This window comes from Asterias amurensis, chromosome 5 (assembly GCF_032118995.1).
Source record: "Asterias amurensis chromosome 5, ASM3211899v1".
In the NCBI taxonomy this organism is placed as follows: Eukaryota; Metazoa; Echinodermata; class Asteroidea; order Forcipulatida; family Asteriidae; genus Asterias; species Asterias amurensis.
In genome coordinates this window covers 15,879,415-15,902,129 of record NC_092652.1, presented here as the reverse complement: position 1 = coordinate 15,902,129, position 22,715 = coordinate 15,879,415, and the positions used below count along the sequence as shown (strand labels likewise).

Below are 22,715 nucleotides of genomic sequence, written 5' to 3'. Positions count from 1 at the left end.
AGAGAACTTTAAACAAATGGCAACGTCTAGGTCTGAGGTGAAGACAAAAGACTTTTATCAGACAAAAGAGCATGTAGTAAACTTCTCACCTCTGCCCGACTGGCAAATGAAGTTATGCTTTGTGTTACAGTCAACATTGTCCCAGCTATTGGCATCGCTGATTCGTACACAACCTTCACCAGGGTTTTTACTGGGTTCGTTGGGAGCCCAGTTCTTATAATTGAGAGGCTCACCGTTTACCCAAGAGAAAGCTTGCTGATAGTCCTGCATGTTTTGAGGATGAAAAAAAGAAGCAGTTTGTAATCGGGTTATAAATTCAGTGTTACAAATAATAGTTTGGGGTTGAACAAACAAAGAACAATTTACAAGAGCAGGGTTTGAACCAACAACCTCCTGTTTAACATGCTGGTGCTCTACCAACTGAGCTATCTCTGGATGCGTCCGATAGCTTCCATCAGTCGACCCCAGTCTGCCCACGGTACATCCAAATGGCTTTGACCTCATTCAAGGGGCTCACCCGGGTCAGCCCCAAGTGCCCTGCTTGTGGAGTGGGTCACTTTGGGGCTGGCCCCAGGTGCATGACATCACCATGAGAGGTCGAGTGAACGTTCGATTAGATCTTGCCAGTGGCTCACCTGAGTGAGCACCGCGGGCCGACACAGGGAAGCTAATCGAACGCACCCAATACATTTTGTCGCCATCTTTGTTTGGAGGAGCCGTCATCAGATGCCATACAACCGTTAGCTGCTGTGTAGTCAGGGTCTCAGGGATCACACCCAAGTTTTTACGATACAACCTTGGAAGAATCGGCTCAGGGATACAATATTTTTATTTCAGATATCAAATATCAATTAATAAACCACAAGGAAAACTGACTGGGTACATGCCAAATTATTATGGGGGTGAACAAAGAAAAATTGACTAGAATGGATTCAGATAAATGCCTTACAGTTTTCTGGAGTCCAATCCATGCATCCTGTATGCCGTAGTAGTACAAGAGTGTCTCTGCAAAAGCCTCGCTGAATCCCTCAGTAATGACAGCAAGAGTTGCGTCGTCTGCTTGGCACTGACTCTGGGCGCTAGTAAAGTTCATCTGCTGGGACTGCTTGTCAAACACCTTGTAGCAATTATCGTTATAGCTGAAGTAGCCGTCCCTAAAGCATGATTTGCCGGATGGTTCCTGAGGGAGATTCGGGTCTGGGTAAAGCAGAAAAACAAAATCAAATTTGAGTTGAATTTGTCAGAAGATTTAACTGGAAGATTTTGTTCGTCCAAAGTATTTCTTCCAATCTAATCATTGTGGCCAATCTGGCGCTGCTGTGGAGAAAAAAAGATTTGATTCCCTTTTGATACAGAGGACAAGATCAACTAAAAAATTAACTTCATACTTCCTGCGAATGCGAATGCTAATGTGATACGAATTGTGATGTCACAAATTTGCAATAAATATATGCTTATAAGTGGGCTTAATTGGCAGCCATGTTGGTCATTTAGTAAAAAGAGATGTTGTGGTCAAGCCACACAAAATGCTGATGAAAACACACTAATAATATTAAAGTCTTTATATAGTGCACATATCTACCAAACAAGGTACTCAAGGCGCTTGTATAAAAAAATTCAGAAAGATACATGTAGGTTATTGAAGTTATCTGAGACCCAATTATGTACATAGCACCTTATAAGGGTTAACAAGGTACAACAACACATTCAGCAGCCACAGCCAGGAACACCAGGGCACCTCTTCTCTTTTTGATTAGTGCACTAGGTTCTTTTACGTGCGTTGCTCAACACACGGGACCAACGGCTTTATGTCCCATCCGAAGGACAAAGCAATGGTAAAGTGTCTTGCTTATGGACACAAGTGTCACGACTGGGGCTCGAACCCACACTCTGCTGATCAGAAACACCAGAGTTTGAATTTGGTGCTCTTAACCGCTTGGCCACGACACTTCCACACTACCCGGAGAAATTTTTACTGCATTCCAATTCATGAATCTCACCTGCTCGTTTCTGACAGAAATATCCCTGTCTTGGATCACGTTGACCATCCCCACATGGGAAGTTGCTCCACAAACCAGGTGACACCTCATTATTCAATATCATGACGCATTTACTTGCATTGTTCTGTTTGAAAATAGAATCAAAGAAGTAGAATTATTATTAAAACCATATACTTCTGGTAATGAAAACAAGGATGACTCATACATGTACTGTAAGTGACCTCATAAATCACTGTAGCTCATAAGCGGGAGGAAACCTGTAAGCATGAGTGCTTAGCCATGTAAACCAGAAACACCGGGGTCAAATCCTACTTATTTTTGTTTACAAACCCTTTGCTATTCCATGTATTGCTTACCTTCCCTAATGCAACACTGAGGGCGCTAACTGCAAATTGCTTGCTACGCGCTCATGGAGTTGAGTTATGAATAAAGTTCACGTCAGTCTCCTGACGATGACTAGAGCAAGCTAGTCGAAACGTTGAGACCAATTTCAGAACTGACTCCGCGGCAGTACAGTTAATTACCATCCTATAAGCTAAAGTAGTAGTCCAGTCTAATTTCTATACCATCCGCCCTGGTAATAGTTAAAAAGCAGGACAGTTCTTTTCAGAACTGAGAAGTCTCCCGAACCTCCGATTATCTACTCCATGGCAGTAGAATAAAGCAAGACATTTCCCTAAGAACAACTCTACCTGGCAAGTAGAAACACACATGGTGTTACCGCAAACCAAATATACAATAAAGTTCATGTTCCAGTAAACGCTCAGTTCTAAATGTGTTATCTTTACAAACACCCCACAACTCTTCAACGATAAGTGTTCTGTGTACTTTAACGAGCACTACCAATCCTAGTTCATGGGAACCTACATGTACGGCTTATGTCCCTTCCAAAGGACAAAGGAATTATGGTAAAGTATCTTGCTCAAAGACATGAGCGTCACGACTGGGACTCGAACCTACACTCGGCAGATCAGGAATCAACTTCATAGAGCTGCTCATCAGACACAAAAAACAGCTTTAGTGCAAAACCAAGAAAAAATTGCCAAGAAAAAAAGGGTATCAGCCAAAATACCGTATTTATGCACATATGTAGTTTGTGACTAGTGCTTTGCTTATTTTTGCTAAGCAGACATTCTTTTAACAGTAATGTCTGCTTAAGCAGCTCTACAAAATTGGACCAAGAGCTAATTGTCCAAAGGTACACACTCCCTTTAAAGCCATAGGTATCAATTTGGTGATCACTCTTACAATCCATGGCAACAAAAACTTACTTTGTTAGAAGTACAGTAGCTTCAATAGTTTAAAGCATTATGAGAATCAATTCTCTTTAAAGTAAGGTGGTTATGTTAAATGATATTATAAGTTATCACACAAGCGGGAGTGGAATACGGAACATGAGCGCGCGTGTGATAACGTATTTATCTTCAAGCAAACTTGGCACATGACATAGAACACACAAGACGCATGGTAGTGATATTAGCCGTGCAATACAGGTTTTTATCACCACTCCATTCTGCCAATCTGATTGGAGGATTAGCGCTTACTTGAAGATAGTTTTTATCCCCCCCAAATTTGAATCAGAGAAATTTTACTATAGATACATTTCTCAGATTGTAGTATTCAACTATGGATCATTCTTCTCACGTGGACATAACCTCTGCGGATTTTCAACGAAATCTCAAAAACGCTCCTTTTAAAAAGGAATAAACGGTTCCAAAATTTCAAGGTAAACTTGACCTTTACCCGCTTGGCCATGACATGCCCATGAGATAATCTTTATGGGGGAGTGGGTGAGGGGGGGGGGAGGGTGTTTAGAGAGAAACACAACATGAATTTGTATCTACCGTATTAGGTGATCCAGGTTTCCAATGGGCAAACTCAAAGGTAGCTCCATCAGTCCACTCATAACTGTTTGATGTCTTTTTGTTCAGGCCAATCCAGGCATTCATACGTCTAGAGTCAATCATCAATGCTTCAAGTAAGGCTGGCAAGTATGAAAGGTACAAAGTATGATGCACAAAACAATTCTTAATCCCAAAGCTTGTACTTATTATAATACACATCCCCGACGAAATAGAAGCAGTTTATTCTCTGAACCATGATGATCATAAGACAGTGTATACGCAGTGTCCTCACTTGGTGTATCCCAAAATGCGCAAAAAATAAAAAACCTGTCAGAATGTGAGCTCAATTGGTCATCCAAGCTTTAAGAAAATAATGAAAGAAAAATAACCCTTGTCACACGAAGTTGTGTGCGTTTATATGGTTGATTTCGAGACCTCAAATTCTAAATCTGAGGTCTCGAAATCAAATTCGTGGAAAATTACTTCTTTCTCGAAAACTATGGCACTTCAGAGGGAGCTGTTTCTCACAACGTTTTATACCATCAACCTCTCCCCATTACTCGTCACCAAGAAAGGTTTTATGCCAATAGTTATTTTGAGTAATTACCAATAGTGTCCACTGCCGTTAAATTTTTGTGTGTGTGACAAATATCCTCTTTCTCTAAAACTACATTACTTGAAAGTGTGTCATTTTCAACAATGTCACTATAGTATCAACAACACCGGGCTACTAATCATCTTGCCTTGCTCTCTACCAACCGCCATGCTCAAGCTTGCGATCAGCTTCTGACATCAAACAACTAACCGAACACCCAACCATCAGAACACTCTCATCTGCTCACAAACGGACTTTCTCCTTTATTGCTCCGCGAATATTGAACAACCTCCCAGTACGCAGCAGAAATTTTGCCATTGTTCAAAAAATCTCTCAAAACTCACTTGTATCAGATGTAATATGTTGTATTTATAGTTCCCTTGGTTTTGCTTTTTTCAGCGCTTTGATCTTGATGTAAAGGCGTTTTATAAATATTTAGTTGTATGTATGTATGTAGGTAATGATAATACTTACATAGAACGTACTGAGTGGTTACTGAGGCTAGGTTTCCTCCATTTGAGATACAATCCTTCTCGGCTTCGTTCCATGTTTTAGCAGTGGGCGGAGAGAAGCCAAACCCTCTGTAGCACATATTCTTCATATTGAACCATCCCATGGCACAGCCACCAGCCTCACCTAAAGATACATTTGAAGAAAAAAACGTTGGGACACGTTGCCTTGGATCGGGTGAGTTGGTTGATGAAAAGTGTTTGTAACCATTTGTTATAAACTGCATATGGTTAAAAAGACATTTTAACAGTAGAATACAATGATCCACACAAATATGCCTCGAAATTACGTGTTTTACTTTTATTTTGCAAGCTAACTTAGTTACTTCAGAGGGAGCCGTTTTCTCAAAATGTTTGTATTGCAGCTCTCCGTTGATTGTTACCAAGTAAGTTTTTATGCGAAAAATTATTTTGAGTAATTACCAAAAGTGCTTGGACAGTGCCTTTAAGATTACAACTGGGTGAATTTTGCTTAATCATTTAAAATTTTCATTGAATTTCATTTAAAAAAATCAATGTAGGTTACACAAACATATTTTGCTGATAATTTTTTTTTTTTGGGGGGGGGGTTGAACAAAGAATTAACTAGGGTGGGATTCGAACCAATGAACTCCAGATTTACGTACCGACATTCTACCAGCTGATCTCCCTATTTTGTCTGGGGTGCCAGTCAGAAGCCATGTGGTTTCTATTGAAAATCAATGTTTGTCACACAAAAAATGTTTTTGCTGATAAAATGTCCATACATATTCCTTCTTTAGGATGACAATTGACTTACTTCCACCCGTCTGGCAGATGAAGTTATGTTTAGCCTCACACGCAAGATTATCCCATCGCTGGCCGTTACTTATACGCACACAATCCGCTCCTGCGATTTCGGTGGGTTGGTCCACAGCCCAGTTCTTGTAGTTGACATCTTCACCAGTGAGCCACTTAGTGAAAGTACCGAGGTTCTGATTGGGAGAAAGATGATCATTTCATGGTTAACTTAAAGACAGTGGACACTATTAGTAATAGTCAAAGACTAGTCTTCACAATTTGTGTATCTCAACATATGCATAAAATAACAAACCTTTGAAAATTTGAGCTTAATCGGTCGTTCAATTTGCTAGATAATAATGAAAGAAAAAACACCCTTGTCACATGAAGTTGTGTGCTTTCTGATGCTTGATTTCGAAACCTCAAATTCTAAACTTGAGGTCTCGAAATCAAATTCGTGGAAAATTACTACTTTCTCAAAAACTATGTCACTTCAGAGGGAGCTGTTTCTCACAATGTTTTATACCATCAACCTCTCCCCATTACTCGTAATGAAGAAAGGTTTTATGATGATAATTATTTTGAGTAGTTACCAATAGTGTCCACTGCCTTTAAAGGCACTATTGGTAATTGTCGAAGACCGGTATTCTTCTCACTTGGTGTATCCCAACATGTGCATAAAATAACAAACCTAGTGAAAATTTGGACTCAATTGGTCATTGAAGTTGCAAGAAAATGATGAAAGAAAAAACACCCTTGCTGTACAAAGTGGTGTGCTTTTAGAAATTTGTACTCAATTGGTATTCAGCTGAGGTCTCTTATTCATTTAAAACATTTTTTTAAATAGAAATTACTTCTTTCTCAAAAACTACATTACCTCTTCCTCAAAAATTCCGTTACTTCAGAGGGAGTCGTTTCTCAAAACGTTTTTATACTAACAACAGCTCTCCATTGCTCGTTACCAAGTAAGGTGTTATGCTATGTATATTTGAGTATAATTACCAAATGTGTGCCTTTAAAATAAAGTAGAGTACTGACCTAAATGACATCAGCACACCAATGACACATCTCGGTTGTCAATCAAGAACAAGACTGAGGGCCCCATCATGGGGGAGACCTAGCTCTTTATGTATTTAATAAGGTTTTATTACTTCGACCAAAGTGATTGTTTGAGTTAAACAAAATAATTTGACAATGTAAAAAAAAAAAAAGTAAATGTTGCTTGAGTTATCGTTTACTAAATATTAAAGACACTGGACACTATTGGTAATTGTCAAAGACCAGTCTTCTCATTAGGCGTATCTCAACATATGCATAAAAAAACAAACCTGTGAAAATTTGAGCTTGATTGGGGTTCGGAGTTGCGAGATAACTATGAAAGAAAAAACACCATTGTCACATGAAGTTGTGTGCTTTAATCTTCTAAACTTGAGGTCTCAAAATCAAATTCGTAGAAAATTACATCTTTCTCAAAAACTACGCTACTTCAGAGGGAGCTGTTTCTCACAATGTTTTATACCATAAACCTCTCCCTATTACTTGTCACCAAGTAAGGTTTTATGCTAATAACTATTTTGAGTAATTACCAATAGTGTCCACTGCCTTTAAGCCTGAAAAAGAATTTGTGTTCAGAAAACCCTTGAAATTTAAATTGTACCCTTTTGGCCAGCTGAGTTTTGTCTTGTCAAAAAGAAAAAGAGAAAATATATGGGTTTTTTTAAGGTAGGAACTAAACATTTTAAACTGGAGTCTCACATCTCTCTTGAGTCCAATCCACGCATCTGAGATTTTATAATAATAAAGGAGCGTCTCCATGAATGCATCCGAGAATCCGTCACGGATGGCCACAAGCGTTCCTTGGTCCTGTGTGCATCGTTTCTGCGCATCGACAAAGCTCTTTTGCTGCGTGATGGAACCGAAAACCCTGTAGCATGTATTGCGATACCTGAAGTAACCTTCTTGGTTGCATTTGTCCCCTGATGGTAAAGACGGAAGCTGTGGATCTAAAAAAAAAAAAAAAAAGGAAAATTAACATTGACAAGCTAGTAAAAAATCATTTTGTTTTTTGCTTAAAGGCAGTGGACACTATTGATAATTACTCAAAATAATTATTAGCATAAAACCTTACTTTGTAACAAGTAATGGGGAGAGGTTGGTAGTATAAAACATTGCGAGAAAGGCTCCCTCTGAAGTGGAGTAGTTTTCGAGAAAGAAGTAATTTTTCACGAATTTGATTTTGAATGCTCAAGTTTAGAATTTGAGGTCTCGAAATCAAGCATCTGAAAGCACACAACTTCGTGTGACAAGGGTGTTTTTTTCTTTCATAGCTATCCCGCAACTCCGGCGACCAATCCAGCTCAGGTTTGTTATTTTATGCATATGTTGAGATACAGCAAGTGAGAAGACTGGTCTTTGACATTGACCAATAGTGTCCAGTGGTTTCAAAAGGGATACATGTATAATGAACACATGACAAGTATTTGGAGAATGGGGTTTTCAATCTATAGGCACTGGTCATTGTCAAAACTTAGTGTATCCCAACATATTCATAAAATAACAAATCTTTGAAAATTTCCTCAATTGGTCATAGATGATGTAAGAGAAAAAGGAAAGAAAAAAAAAAACACTGTGGATTCACTATTAATGTGTGTGTTTTCAGATGCAAAAAAAAAAGGGTACAATACTTCAGGTTTGACACCTTTTTAAAATTTGAGTTACATTACTTCAGAGAGAGCCATTCCTCAGTGTTTTATACTATGAACAGCTCTCCATTGCGAATTTAACATCTATTAAAGCGTTAAATTAATATAGAGTTCTAACTAGCTACCGGGTAATCTCTGTATTCTAGTTGGTACGACACTGCTCTAGAAATGCAAGGGTCGTGGGTTCAAATCCCACCCGAGTAACATGCCTGTGAATTTTTTTTTCCACAGAACTCAGGAAAACTGAGTATTTTGGGTCACACACATTGGTGTATTGACCCCTTGCACGAGCGTCACACGCGGCGACTGATACCACGCCCACCATGTTGGTGGTCAATAGGCTTACGTGTAAACGCCACGTCACCTAAAAATGCACACTTCACTGAATAACACACGTTGACATTGACCATCAAAATGGCGCATCCAAGATTATTCTGATGATGACGTCAGGTGAAATGGGTCAATATGGTTGAAACCCAAATTAGTATATTTAATGTTACCTGTGGGTTTCTGGCAGAAGTAGCCCTCTGTTGGTGGTCTTGAACCTCCCGCATCTTTACCACATGGAGCATTTATCCACTGTCCTGGTGACACCTCATTGTTAATCATCATCACACATTTGTTGTTTTCATTCTATGGAACCATCAAATGAAAACAAGAGTAATTAGTAAGTTATTTTTGTGGGATTTAAAGGCACTTGACACTATTGGTAATTACTCAAAATAATTGTTAGCATGAAAACTAACTGGTAACAAACAATGGAGAGCCGTTGATAGTATAAAACATTGTTATAACGGCTCCCTCTGAAGTAACGTAGTTTTCGAGAAAGAAGTAATTAGAATTTAAGGTCCCAAAACCAACCATCTGAAAGCGTACAACTTCATGTGACAAGAGTGTTTCTTTCTTCCCTTACTATCTCGCAACTTCAAAGACCAATTGAATTTAAACTCTCACAGGTTTGTTATTTTGTACAAATGTTGAGAAGACTGATCTGTGACAATTACCAAAAGTGTCAAGTGTGTTTAAGGCATTGCATGGTGAGGTATCAAGGTTTACTTGGTTTGCGGTATAACACCATGTACAATGTATTTTCTTTGCTGTGGAGATTATGCTGTTTTGAGAGCTTGTGTTGCTATTTATTCTACTGACGTGAAGTAGTTTTTTTGGAACGGGAAATTTCTCAGTTCTACCACAAGCTATATCTACTTTGCTGTGGAGATTATGTTGTTTTGAGAACTTCTCTTGCTATATATTCTACTGCCGCAGAGTACATTTTTTGGAATTCAGGAGACTTCATAGTTCTAGCACAAACCAATTCATACATTAAGTTATTTTTCATACAAATTTAGAGTGTGTCAACTTGTAAATATACAACAGACTGACTTTTACTCTTTTTTTTAGCTTGCTTTTTGAAAAATCAAACTATGAGAATCTCAATTTCCCCAAGTAAAAATGTTTTTAACGCCTTTAGAAAATTAAATTGGAAGTGCTCTTGTCCCATGTTGGAAAAAATCAGATATTAGGTTAATATGATTTTTTTGACGAATGGGAAATTCCTGGAAATAGTAGCCAGCTGTCATGGGCACCCCTTTTATTTCAGAACACCGAAACTCGTACAAGTTTACAGACTCTGTGCATCACCAGAAAAACAAAAGTACAGATTTTGACACAATGTGGACCAACTGCTTCACTTCTTGCAAGAAGGCTTGAGGTTTGAGAAAATCCTGAGAAATCACATCTTGACAAACTAAAATATTTTCAAGGTAGATCTCGACAAGAGGCAATGGGGAGGAGGGGGGGGGGGCAGGAGGTTAATCCTCTTTCCTCAGAAATGCAAGGTCCCCATAACTTAGAGGGTGAACAAACAAACTGCACAACAGCGCAGATCAAGCTGTGGTTCTAAAACCAAGTAACAAAACCCCAAAGAATTTTTGTATTTAACTCTTACTCTTTCAGTGCCTGTTTTGTTGTGGCATTTTTTTACAAAAAAATTCCAGCTTTTTGAGCTTTCTGTAAAAAAAAAAAAGAAAAAAAAAAGGATTTCTCACCAAACCAAATTTTACTTGCTGATTTTTGTCTTGGTAATTCCCAAAGTTAATAGTATTTCTTGAGTGATAACATGTATAATGGATCGTACATGTACAATTGATGACTCTTTTTGAGTACATAAAATATATTGTACATGTATAACCTTGTCACTGAAAGACTAGTTAAGGAAGGTTTTTGTTAATTTCATTTAAACAAAATATTATAACTACAATTGATTAGGGTTGACATTTACATTATCAGGTGATCCAGGCTTCCAATGTGAGAATTCATATGAATGGCCGTCAGACCAAGTGTAGTCTGGTGTCGATGCTTTGTTCAGACCAATCCAGGCATTTTGTCTTCTCAACTGAAACATCAACGCTTCTAGTAAGGCTGAAAAATGCAAACAAAAAACAAATTAACAATCACCAACAAAACGTCAAGATAGATAGCATTGTTTATAAAATACCTCCTATGAAAACTTACTTATTTTGTCTTGTTTGAGCGTATTACATTCATTTTGTATTAAAGTCACCTGGAAATAGATTTTTTTTTCTTTCAAACATAAGAGTATATGCTTACGAACAATAAAACAATTTTTTTAGTAATTGTTTGTCACGATTTATATGTTTAAAAAATATATAAAGTTGTTTGGGGGGCTGACTCCGCCTGCAATGCGTATAGTAAACACACGTGCAAAGTACATGTATGTCCAAGTCGTGAGTTGGTACATTTCAAAAAGTGTTTTTCTGCATTCAGCAGCAATACACCTGGTCGGCATTGCCGGGGAAAAAAAACAAACTCACGACTTGGTCCGTACATGTACTTTGCAATTGTGTTTACTCTACGCATTACAGGCAAAGTCTGCCTCGATTGACGTCACGAACAGCGCCCTCTCGGGTCGGGGTCTACTCTTAAATTTGTAAATAACATAAGAACTGATTTTTTAAAACCTTAGTTAACTGTTTATTCACATTCCACTCATCAAAACACATATATTAGTGACAGAAGCTTTATTTTGAAAAAATACCACTTCCAGGTGACTTTAATTTTTGGTCAAATTTTGTTCGTCCAACAAATTTGAATTACATCAAGTCAGCTCCCATTCTGTTTTATTACTTGATGTTTAAAAGAAACAAGTTCATATTCCCTCATACAGGGAAGACCCCTTTATCCTGACTCAGGCATGAATCCATCTCTTTTAAATGTAATATAAAAACCCACCTTTTTAAAATCGCTTTTTAGTGTGTATTCTGCTATGGTCACCTTGCCAGTTAGTTAAGAATTTTAGCATAGATAGGGTTAGAGGCGTCTGTCTCCTGAAAAGGCCAAAACATTACCGATGCCAGCAGGGATAGGCCTATGTAATAAGTAATTAATTAGTTCTCTGTTGGCGGGACAGACGTATCCCCATACTTTTGTTTGGGCACTGGCCTGGTGACCAGTCTTTTTTCTTTGTCTTTTTCTTCCACTCTATACTTTTTAACATGTGTTCTGCGCCTTTGATCATTTTGTATGTAAGGGGCGCAATATAAATGTTAAATATTATTATTATTCTATACAAGTATGTTGACAAAATGCAAGAATATATGCAGAGTTAGAAAGCTCTCAGTTGGTGGAGCACCGGCTTGTAGGTCACATGTTAAAGTCCCACAAATTTGTCTTTGTTTACCCGAAATTGATAAATACAATACTCAATCAATTATTCCTTTGTTTAATTATTGGTGTTAGAAACAAACCCTGATCCCTGCCTTGAATTTGAATTAAGAACCCAAGACTTGGACTTCAAAAAACCAAACCAAAGTCAGCGGGGTTAGTAACTTGGATATTTTTGACTGAAAATGGCAAATCAAAATGAAGCTGGAAACTAGTAACAATCGGTACATGTATGATTTCGGCTGGCAACCATGAGCCATTTTGAGATATGGCGGACACATTGCTACTGTATAAGGTTTGGGTAAGTTTGTCTGTATCCACCCAAACAGTGCACTCCTATAGTGTCCGCCATATCTCATCTCGTTTAAAGGGAAGGTACACGTTTGGTAATTACTCAAAACAAATATTAACTTAAAAACTGACTTGGTAACGAGCATAGCAGAGCTGTTGATAGTATAAAACATTGTGGGAAATGACTCCCTCTGAAGTAATGTAGTATTTGAGAAAGAGTTCATTTCTCACTAAAATAATAAAAGACTTCTAGCTAGAAGTCTTTTATTCCTATCTGAAAGCACACAAATTCGTCCCACAAGGGTGTTTTTTTCTTTCATAATTTTCTCGCAACTTCAACGACCGATTGAGCCCAAATTTTCACAGGCTTATTATTTTATGCATATGATGGGATACACCAAGTGAGAAGACTGGTCTTTGACAATTACCAATTGTGTACCTTCCCTTTAAGGTATTAGTAGAAGTAAATAAGCACAAGTATAAAAACAAAAAATTTAATGATAAAAAAATGACAAACTTGCTACACAATCCAGCCTGTATATTTTATTTGTAGACCAATATCTAGTTTATTAATTTGGTTTCACCCCTACACCGATGTGTGTTAGCACTGTATACTCGGTACTTTCCCGAGTTCTGTGAAAAAATATCACAGGCATATTACTCGGGTGGGATTCGAACCCACGACTCGAGTATAAAGTGCTTACACACATTGGTGTAATAAAGTAAAACCAAAACAATAATAATATCAAAGTCTTATAAAGCGCATGTATCTAGCAAACAAGGTAATCAAGGCGCTGAGTATATACAAACTTTCAGAAAGATAGGTTATTGAAGTGATGGATTCTGAGACCCGCAATTATGTGGCACCTTATATGGGTTTACAAGGTGCTACGGCGCATATGTACAGCAGCCACAGCCAGGAACACCCGATGCAAATTTAACATCTATTCATAAATACCCTAGACAGTTTCTCTACTCCTATTGGTGGAGAGCGCGTCACGTGGGTGTGCATAAACCTTTTGTTAATGACCAGTAAAAATTGTTAATTCATGGATGTGACACACGACCTTGCACCTGTTCTTATAAGACAGTTTCTTCATTCCTATTGGTCAAGAGCAACGGCTGAAAGAGTTGTACCACATCACGCGATACGCGCGACGCCCACAGCATTCCCTTATAAGGAGTTGTTTACGCGAGGGCAGCGAAGGGCTCTACCATTTCATGGCTGGAGGGGTGTTGTGTTGAAAGAAATCATTTAACAATTATATTTTTTTGCATTTATTTTACTTTATGACCAACAAGTGACGATTTTTTTGACCCAAAAAGGTATTTATTAATGGGATCAAAGTGTGTTGAATCGGTTTTCAACTAGTGGTTTAAACCCGCCGAGGCCTGGTTCTTTATAATTTACCTTGACTTTGTCTCGGTAAATTATCAAGAACCAGGCCTCGTTGGGATTAAACCACTAGTTGAAACCTCTTCACCACACATTGATTCCCTTATTAATATCTAGTTTCATACTCACACAGAACGTTCTGGCCGTACACAGCAGCTAAATGTCCACTTTGATCTGTACAGTCTGCCTCGGCATCAGTCCAGGACTTGGCTTCAGGCTCAGCGCTTCCAAATGATTTATAGCAATAGCTGTCCATTTGGTACCAACCGTTCTGGCAGCCGCCACCTACAGGATAAGAAGAATCACAGCATTCAAGGAACTAGACACTATTGGTAATTACTCAAAATACTCGTTAGCATAACAACTTAGTTGGTAATTAGCAATGGAAAGCTGTTGATAGTAAACAAAATTGTGAGAAACAGCTCCCTCTGAAGTTTAAACAGAGTTTTGAGCTAGAAGTAATTTATCACTAAAATATTTGTATTGAATTAGAGACCTCAGCTGAGGTCTCAAATTCAAGTACTGAAAGCATACAACTTGTGCGACAAGGGTGTTTTTATATAGGATTTGAGGCATTGCATGGTGAGGTATCAATGTATATTTGGTTTGCAGTAACACCATGTGTGTATCTACTTGCCAGGTAGAGTTGTTCTTAGGGAACTGTCTTTTTCTTCAATTATTCTCTCGCAACTTCGATGACCAATTGAGTTCAAATTTTCACAGGTTTGTTAGTTGATGCATATGTTGAGATACACCAAGTGAGAAGACTCGGGTCTTTGACAATTACCAAAGGTGTATTATCACTTAGCTGAAATGTTTTGGTGTCTCTTTTGTGTTTATTATGAACAGTATTTAATGAATTTCATTCATGCATTGTCACACCACTCATGGAAATCTTAATCGTTTTACACCATATTCTGCAATGATCCACTCATATGCATTCAATATTTGTATATTTCACCTGTTTTTTTTTAGGGCGTGAATACAAAATATTAAGCTTTTAGACTGTGGTAAATACTTTATCATCACCAAAGCATAGAATACATCCAAGGGAGACAGCAACTGCTCTCTCAAAGTCAGGCAACAGTGGACTTTTCCTCAAAGGCTTAAAGGGTGGCTGCAGGTTTTTTTTTATTCATTTAAATGATTAAACATGACTTTTTAAACCTAAAATATGTTTTAATTTTTTTTATTAAATGCGCAAGTATTTTAAAAATGGTTTTCAAGAGATTAAACGTTTGCATAAACGGGCCCCCTGGCTGTGTGCATATAGAGACATGTGCACTGTGTGGCCTGTTACCTAGGCGCGTGTAGTTAGAGACCAGACTCTTTTTGCCGACGATATGTTTGAATTCCCGACGTGACGTCGATGGTAGGGGCGGTAACAATCCACAAAAGGGGGGGGGGCATGACTTATTCGCTCATTACGCAAGTCAGATATGTCGGGAATAAACAAAACACATTTTATTGATGTTCAATACATATATCAGAAATAAATGACAGCAAAATTAACTGTTTTATTTTAATTCACTGCAGCATCCCTTTAAAGACTCTGTTCTATGGGACACAATAAATGAATGGGGAAGAATGAATACAACAAACTGAACTTTTACATATAGACAGGAAACAATAGGCGTTTTTTTGGTTAGAATTAATGTTTTAATGAAAATCTCATCAAGCTTGTAAAATATAATTAAATTGATTTAAGCTTGCCCCTCGATGTAAACTCTGTCCTTTCTTCAGTCATGGACAAAAATCTCAGGTGGGAATCAAGACTGTAATGGTGAAATGGAAGAGTTTTACGAAGCCAGGTTGACAGGCAGTGTTCAGCATTTTCTAAATGAGCAGCTCTGGCTGGATCGTTATTTCAATAGGAAATAAAAAACCTTCCTTAGAAATAGCTGCAGCAATTCAGACATGACCTATGTAGGTTAAAATGCATTGTGCAAGAGAAAACTGCACATGCCCTAACTTAAAAGAACACGTTCCCTTGGATCGGTCGAGTTTGTCATTGAAAAGCATTTGTAACCGTTTGTTATAAAATGCATATGGTTAGAAAGATGGTTTAAAAGTACATGTAGAATTCAATGATCCACACACATTTGCCTTGAAATTACGTGGTTTTCCTTTTGCCTCGTCGACAAACAAGGTCGGCCATTTATGGGAGTCAAATTTTTAACTCACATTAATGGCCGACCGTATTAGTTTTCAAAGTAAAAGGAAAACTACGCAATTTCGAGGCAGATGTGTGTGGATCATTGTATTTTTCTAACCATATGCACTTTATAACAAATGGTTACAAACGCTTTTCAAAGACCAAGGCAACCTGTTCCTTTAAAAGTAAGCTTTTATCCTTATTAAATTCTGTATCAAGTCTGTTTCATACTTCCTGCAAATGTGCATGCCATGTAAATTTTGTCATTCAAATTCAGAAGAGATGAGCTGTACTCAACTCATCTGCAGCATTCGCAGCAAACACAGAGCTGTGTTGTCAAGTATGAATCAGGCTTTATGTATACTTTAATATCTATTTGTGCTTTTAACAGAGATACAAGATACTTACTTGGAATGTTCCCCCTTGACTCTTAAAATGTCCATACAGATTGAGGGGATATTTCAGTTCAACATTTGAATTGTGTTTTCCATTCATACATAAAAGTACTATAATACAATGTTATAGGAACACACCAAAAAGTTTACTTCAATTAGTTACCCAAAAATTATATTAGATGAATACAATTATTTTTTTTACAAGTATGACATACTTAAATTGAATATGTTATGCATCCTGAGAAAAATGAAAATACTACATAAGTATTTTCAAAATAAATTGAAATAACCATAATTATATAACTGTTTTGACAAATTATTGTTTTGCTGAATAATTAATTGACCAACACCAATGTTTCCAAACTAAATCAAAAGCTGTTCAATCGATTACAGGAAAATGATTTTGTACCGGTGAACACTGAATCCATGAAGTGGCCCATACAAAATAAACTGTTCTATATCTAAATTCTACTAGTAATAAATCTAAATAATTCAAGAAAATTAAGTGGAACTTAAAGTGTGAACATAAAATTAAGTAGTGGAAAAAAATACCTTCAAAATGGAGATTATGAATGAAAGATTTACATAATTAATGACTTACAGCAAAACAAACACTAGTTAAATTTCATCTCATATAACAGTACACACTGCCCATAGAAAAATTACCATGAAATACCTTCAGCTTTGGGTAAAATTCTAACTATTTTTACTGTAACTCCAATCTCATTTTTCTTACATCCTGGGCAATTACTCACAAAACACCTAACAAGTTTTTCCCCCAAGGTCTGCATTAATTTAAATGTTATTTTTACAGTAACTCCAATTTCATTTTTCTTACATCCTGGGTAAGAACAATGAGGTAATACTTCATGTGAACAATTACTCACAAAACACCTAACAAGTTTTTCCCCCAAAGGTCTGCATTAATTTAAATGTTTTTTTCTTTTCTTCTCACAAGTTTGTTCAAAGAGATGGTTTTGAAACCTAGAAAATTGGAATATATAAATAAGTCTGTCAGTATTTCAGGTTTGCTTTCAGTTGGGGCAAATAATGTAACACAACAAATTGAACAATTACTGGAATTTACAAAGTTCTTAATCCTGATATTTAAAATAAGACTGCAGTGATGATAAAATGAAAATTTTTTACCAAAACGTGAACAAAGTCTATAAACTGAATTATAACAGTTGTACGGCGTCCGACTGGCATGCCCGGAACAAAGATGGTGACAAAATAGGGAGAAACTGTTGTTTACTTCATGAACTTGAACGACTATGGGAACATGTTATTGTTGCTGAAATTCCTGTATTTTTTTTCTTCTTCAATTAATAAGGAAATTGAAACCACACGAACTCAATTAATTGTGTAGTAAACAAAATGTAAAATCCATCTTTTCAGAAAGATTTGTGAAAAGCCCTATGGGAGACTTTGAGGCGCTAGGTGGCAGCAGACTTACCAGGCAAATTTCCATTGTTTACGTAGTTCTGAGCGTGCGCACATTACCGAGAACAATGGATTTTACCTGGTAAGTCTGCTGCCACCAAGCGCCCTGAAAGTCTCCCATTATACGTCATCACCCAATACGCCATAATGTGGGATGTCCATTGTTGGAGTATGGAAATATAACAATGCAAACTCCCACACATGACATCAAAGTATTGTCATTTTGACGCACACCATCAACGGCAGAAGTGTTTCTAGTTTATCAAAACCTTGAGGTTGAGGGCCTAAACTTTATGATCGATAATTACAACAATTTTGAAAGTGTAAAAGAAAGTACAAAAACTACATTTAAATGATAAACAGATACATTTTTATAAAGTTTAAATAGCTATAGTAGCTGTGTCAACGTAGTTATGCGTCACTCATGCCCGTCTTGGTGTCCACTTTGACCTCTTCAGATGAAGGCGTGTACAGGACGTTATCGAATCCCAGAGTAGGAGGTAGGCCTGGATCTGTTAAGAGTGACTTGGTTTGTCGAGTTTTCAGAGCCAGGTATACGATGACGATGAGTAGAATAATAACCAGTACAGCAACCACAATTCCTATAATGGCTCCAACACCCAATCCTGGTAAAACATAAATCAAATTTGAATTGTTTGATAAAATTATTTGGCAGTAACAACTTACTTGGTTAGAGGTGCAGCAGCTTTTGATAGTTTAAAGCATTTTGAAAATCATTTCAGTTAGTAGTAATGTGGTTTTTGAAAAATATATAAGTTTTTATTCCCCAACAAATTTCAAATCTGAGACGAGTTAAACCCAGTTCATACCTCCTCCGAATGCGATACAAACTGTGACTACACATGGCTGTTTTTGCAGCGAATGTTTCGCAGTAGTTGAGCACAAGTCAACCCATGATGCGAAATATTCATTTAAATTTGTGATGTCACGATCATTCGCATTCGGGGGAGTGCGTTTTGGCAACCCCAAACAGCAACATGTTTAAACTTTGGTCATCAGTTTAGCGTTTTTACGTGTGTGGTCTGAACTGCTGTGCATGGCTGCTCAGACCAAACAATAACCGACTTGTTGACTCGGTTGGGCTTGGTTGGGGTCGAGCAAAATTATGTAGATTACCTCTGTAAAAAAAACGCTTTATAAGTCTTATTTATATATTATTATATTATACGAGTCCAAAATTTGCTCAACTGTCCTCTTCTAAAAACTTGATCTTGAAATCAAGTCGGTAGCTAGTGTACATTAGCTAACGGGGACGGTACACACATCCTCGATCCCAGTATGTATTTGAGTCAGTGGCAACTGCTGACGGACCTTGGCACGCGCTAACTATGACCGTTGCCTGGACGATAATCGCACTGTGACTGTTGCATGAACGGCAGCATGTGTGTTTGGGGCAGCACTACCGACTTGTCATCAAGTCTACTAAAAACTAAGATAATTAAACTGAACAAATATCAACTTACCTGTTTGTGCGGGTGGTTTTGGACGAGGACCACCTGAAAGAAGAAGAAAAAATGTGTGCACTTTAAATAAGTAACTTCATGAAATCTGCTGATGTATTCACTTTGAATAAGTAACTGTCTAAGAAAGTCAAGATTACAAAATGCAGCAATAAAATGTGTAGACTTTTAGAAGTCTGTTCAAAATGTGTATAACTTTCAATTAGTAACTTGTAAAGAGTTGTACTGTATGTATACTTTTAATTATAACGTGTTAACAAATCTTTTTTTCCTGTTCACTTTGAATTAGTAACTTGTAAAAAAAATGGTTAATGTGTACCCTTTGAATAAGTAACTTGTTAAAAAATAGTTTATGTGTTCACTTTGAATTACAAACTTGTAAAAAGAATTGCTAAATGTGTACTCTTTGAATTAGTAATTTGTGAAGATATCTGCTAGATGTGTCCACTTTGAATTAGTAACTTGTATAGAAATCCACTAATATTCACACAAAAGTAACTCATAAAGAAATCTGCTAAATTTGGGAGTATAATTAAGAGAGTTTTTTAGAGATGAGTAATGAAATGGGAACTTGGGCAGTGAGGATTACAATGACCCTAGGCTGTGAAAGGGTCAGGTCTGAAACAGCACAATAAAGGAAAGAAGAAAGAAAACACAACACAAAAAAGCGGTAAATATTAGAGCCCTGTTCAACACCATCACTTGAGCTTAGACTTAAGTTCTGGCTCTGTCTGCCCTTACTGAAGCCCCCGCATCAAAAGTGCAGGCTTTTTAAATAATCAACAGAAATTAAGTCAGAACCCAAGTCGAAGCCAATGTTTGGAAACGGGTTAAAGCCATTGGACCCTTTCGATACAGAAAAATTCACAGATTTACAAATAACTTACAGGGTTTATAGAAGGTAGTGGTGAAAGACTTCTCTTGAAATATTATTCCATGAAATGCTTTACTTTTTGAGAAAACAGTAAAACAATATCAATCGAGAATTACGGATTTATTTTAAACACATGTCATGACACAGCGAAACGTGCGGAAACAAGGATGTGTTTTCCCGTTAATTTCTCCTGACTCCGATGACCGATTGAGCCTAAATTTCACAGGTTTGTTATCTTATATAGAAGTTGTGATACACGAAGTGTGGGCCTTGGACAATACTGTTTACCGAAAGGGTCCTATGGCTTTAAATGATGTGGTTTGTGGTGCAGCTTGGTTGGTCCGAGGTAAGGATTGGGGAGGGTGTGGGGAAGGGGCTATGCATGCAGGAGCAAACTGAACTTGACATGTCCCTGTCTGAAAGAGTAAACTGTTGAATAGTTTTCTCCTGAGCAAAATTATGCAGGAAACCAAGTCACATACAGTACATGTGTAATGGTATTTTAGCTGGTAACCTTATTCTGGTGAGCAAAATTGTTTTGTGCTTAGCAAGGTTTTTTTGTGCTTAAAGCAGCCCTATGAAATTGGGCCATGGTGTTGAATTTCTCCAAGATTCATCTTAAAGCCATTGGACACTTTCGGTAAACAGTATTATCCAAGGCCCACACTTCGTGTATCATTACTTCTATTCAAAATAACAAACCTGTGGAAATTTAGGCTCAATCGGTCATCGGAGTCGGGAGAAAATAAAGGGAAAATGCACCCTTGTTTCCGCACGTTTCACCATGTCATGACATGTGTTTAAAATAAATCCGTAATTCTCGATATCGAGAATTGATATTGTTTTAATGTTTTCTCAAAAAGTAAAGCATTTATTGGTATAACACTTCAAGAGAAGTCTTTCGCCATTACCTTCTGTAAACTATTTAAGTTATTTGTTAACCTGTAAACTTAAAACAAAAAATTCTGTACCGAAAGTGTCCAATGGCTTTAAGTTATGTTGCTAGTATCACTATAGTGATTTGGGTGGTGACATTACACATTGGTTTGCCATGAAGATTGATCCTGAGTTAAGATCAATCTTACCTCTTTGTGAAATTGAGCACAGATCAACCTACATGTAAGCTACAACCCTGGTGATAGTTGGCTCAATTTCATGAAACCTGTAACGCACAAAAACTTGCTAAGCACATGCACATCTTGCTTAGCAGAAACAGGTAACCAGCCAAAATCCACAAAAGTCTACATTATTGTGACTGGTGCCCTACTCAAGTGTTACATAGCATTTGACGGCAATGTAATGGGGTATTTAAGAACCATGAGAACCAGATAACTGAGATTGAAAAACAAACAATAAGCATTAGCTACCATAAGCATCCATCTGGCAAACGAAGTCCGTTTTGACATCACAGGAGAGACTGGTCCATGTGGCCGTCTGCGTGGTTTTCCTTTTGCCTCGTCGACAAACAAGGTCGGCCATTTATGGGAGTCAAATTTTTAACTCACATTAATGGCCGACCGTATTAGTTTTCAAAGTAAAAGGAAAACTACGCAATTTCGAGGCAGATGTGTGTGGATCATTGTATTTTTCTAACCATATGCACTTTATAACAAATGGTTACAAACGCTTTTCAAAGACCAAGGCAACCTGTTCCTTTAAAAGTAAGCTTTTATCCTTATTAAATTCTGTATCAAGTCTGTTTCATACTTCCTGCAAATGTGCATGCCATGTAAATTTTGTCATTCAAATTCAGAAGAGATGAGCTGTACTCAACTCATCTGCAGCATTCGCAGCAAACACAGAGCTGTGTTGTCAAGTATGAATCAGGCTTTATGTATACTTTAATATCTATTTGTGCTTTTAACAGAGATACAAGATACTTACTTGGAATGTTCCCCCTTGACTCTTAAAATGTCCATACAGATTGAGGGGATATTTCAGTTCAACATTTGAATTGTGTTTTCCATTCATACATAAAAGTACTATAATACAATGTTATAGGAACACACCAAAAAGTTTACTTCAATTAGTTACCCAAAAATTATATTAGATGAATACAATTATTTTTTTTACAAGTATGACATACTTAAATTGAATATGTTATGCATCCTGAGAAAAATGAAAATACTACATAAGTATTTTCAAAATAAATTGAAATAACCATAATTATATAACTGTTTTGACAAATTATTGTTTTGCTGAATAATTAATTGACCAACACCAATGTTTCCAAACTAAATCAAAAGCTGTTCAATCGATTACAGGAAAATGATTTTGTACCGGTGAACACTGAATCCATGAAGTGGCCCATACAAAATAAACTGTTCTATATCTAAATTCTACTAGTAATAAATCTAAATAATTCAAGAAAATTAAGTGGAACTTAAAGTGTGAACATAAAATTAAGTAGTGGAAAAAAATACCTTCAAAATGGAGATTATGAATGAAAGATTTACATAATTAATGACTTACAGCAAAACAAACACTAGTTAAATTTCATCTCATATAACAGTACACACTGCCCATAGAAAAATTACCATGAAATACCTTCAGCTTTGGGTAAAATTCTAACTATTTTTACTGTAAC

General features: G+C 37.1%; 2 protein-coding genes across 3 annotated transcripts in view; both read right to left on the bottom strand.

Annotated features, from left to right (window-relative positions):
* LOC139937746 (uncharacterized) overlaps nt 1–22,715 on the bottom strand; it is a 112,640-nt gene that overhangs the window by 12,042 nt on the left and 77,883 nt on the right. For both annotated transcript variants that reach the window (XM_071933036.1, XM_071933037.1), the window contains 10 exons: nt 13,910–14,065; nt 10,691–10,830; nt 8,910–9,042; nt 7,463–7,710; nt 5,727–5,901; nt 4,914–5,075; nt 3,845–3,984; nt 2,001–2,124; nt 950–1,197; nt 90–264 (listed from right to left, as the gene is read on the bottom strand). In XM_071933036.1, the coding sequence (XP_071789137.1) occupies nt 90–264; nt 950–1,197; nt 2,001–2,124; nt 3,845–3,984; nt 4,914–5,075; nt 5,727–5,901; nt 7,463–7,710; nt 8,910–9,042; nt 10,691–10,830; nt 13,910–14,065 (1,701 nt within the window). The remainder of the gene's footprint in view (nt 1–89; nt 265–949; nt 1,198–2,000; nt 2,125–3,844; nt 3,985–4,913; nt 5,076–5,726; nt 5,902–7,462; nt 7,711–8,909; nt 9,043–10,690; nt 10,831–13,909; nt 14,066–22,715) is intronic.
* On the bottom strand, nt 16,056–21,622 carry LOC139937754 (uncharacterized). Its single transcript, XM_071933051.1, has 3 exons — nt 21,496–21,622; nt 19,258–19,290; nt 16,056–18,399 (listed from the first exon to the last, which is right to left on the bottom strand). Exons 1-3 carry the CDS (start codon nt 21,605–21,607, stop codon nt 18,185–18,187), a joined length of 360 nt encoding a protein of 119 aa, XP_071789152.1. The 5' UTR covers nt 21,608–21,622; the 3' UTR covers nt 16,056–18,184.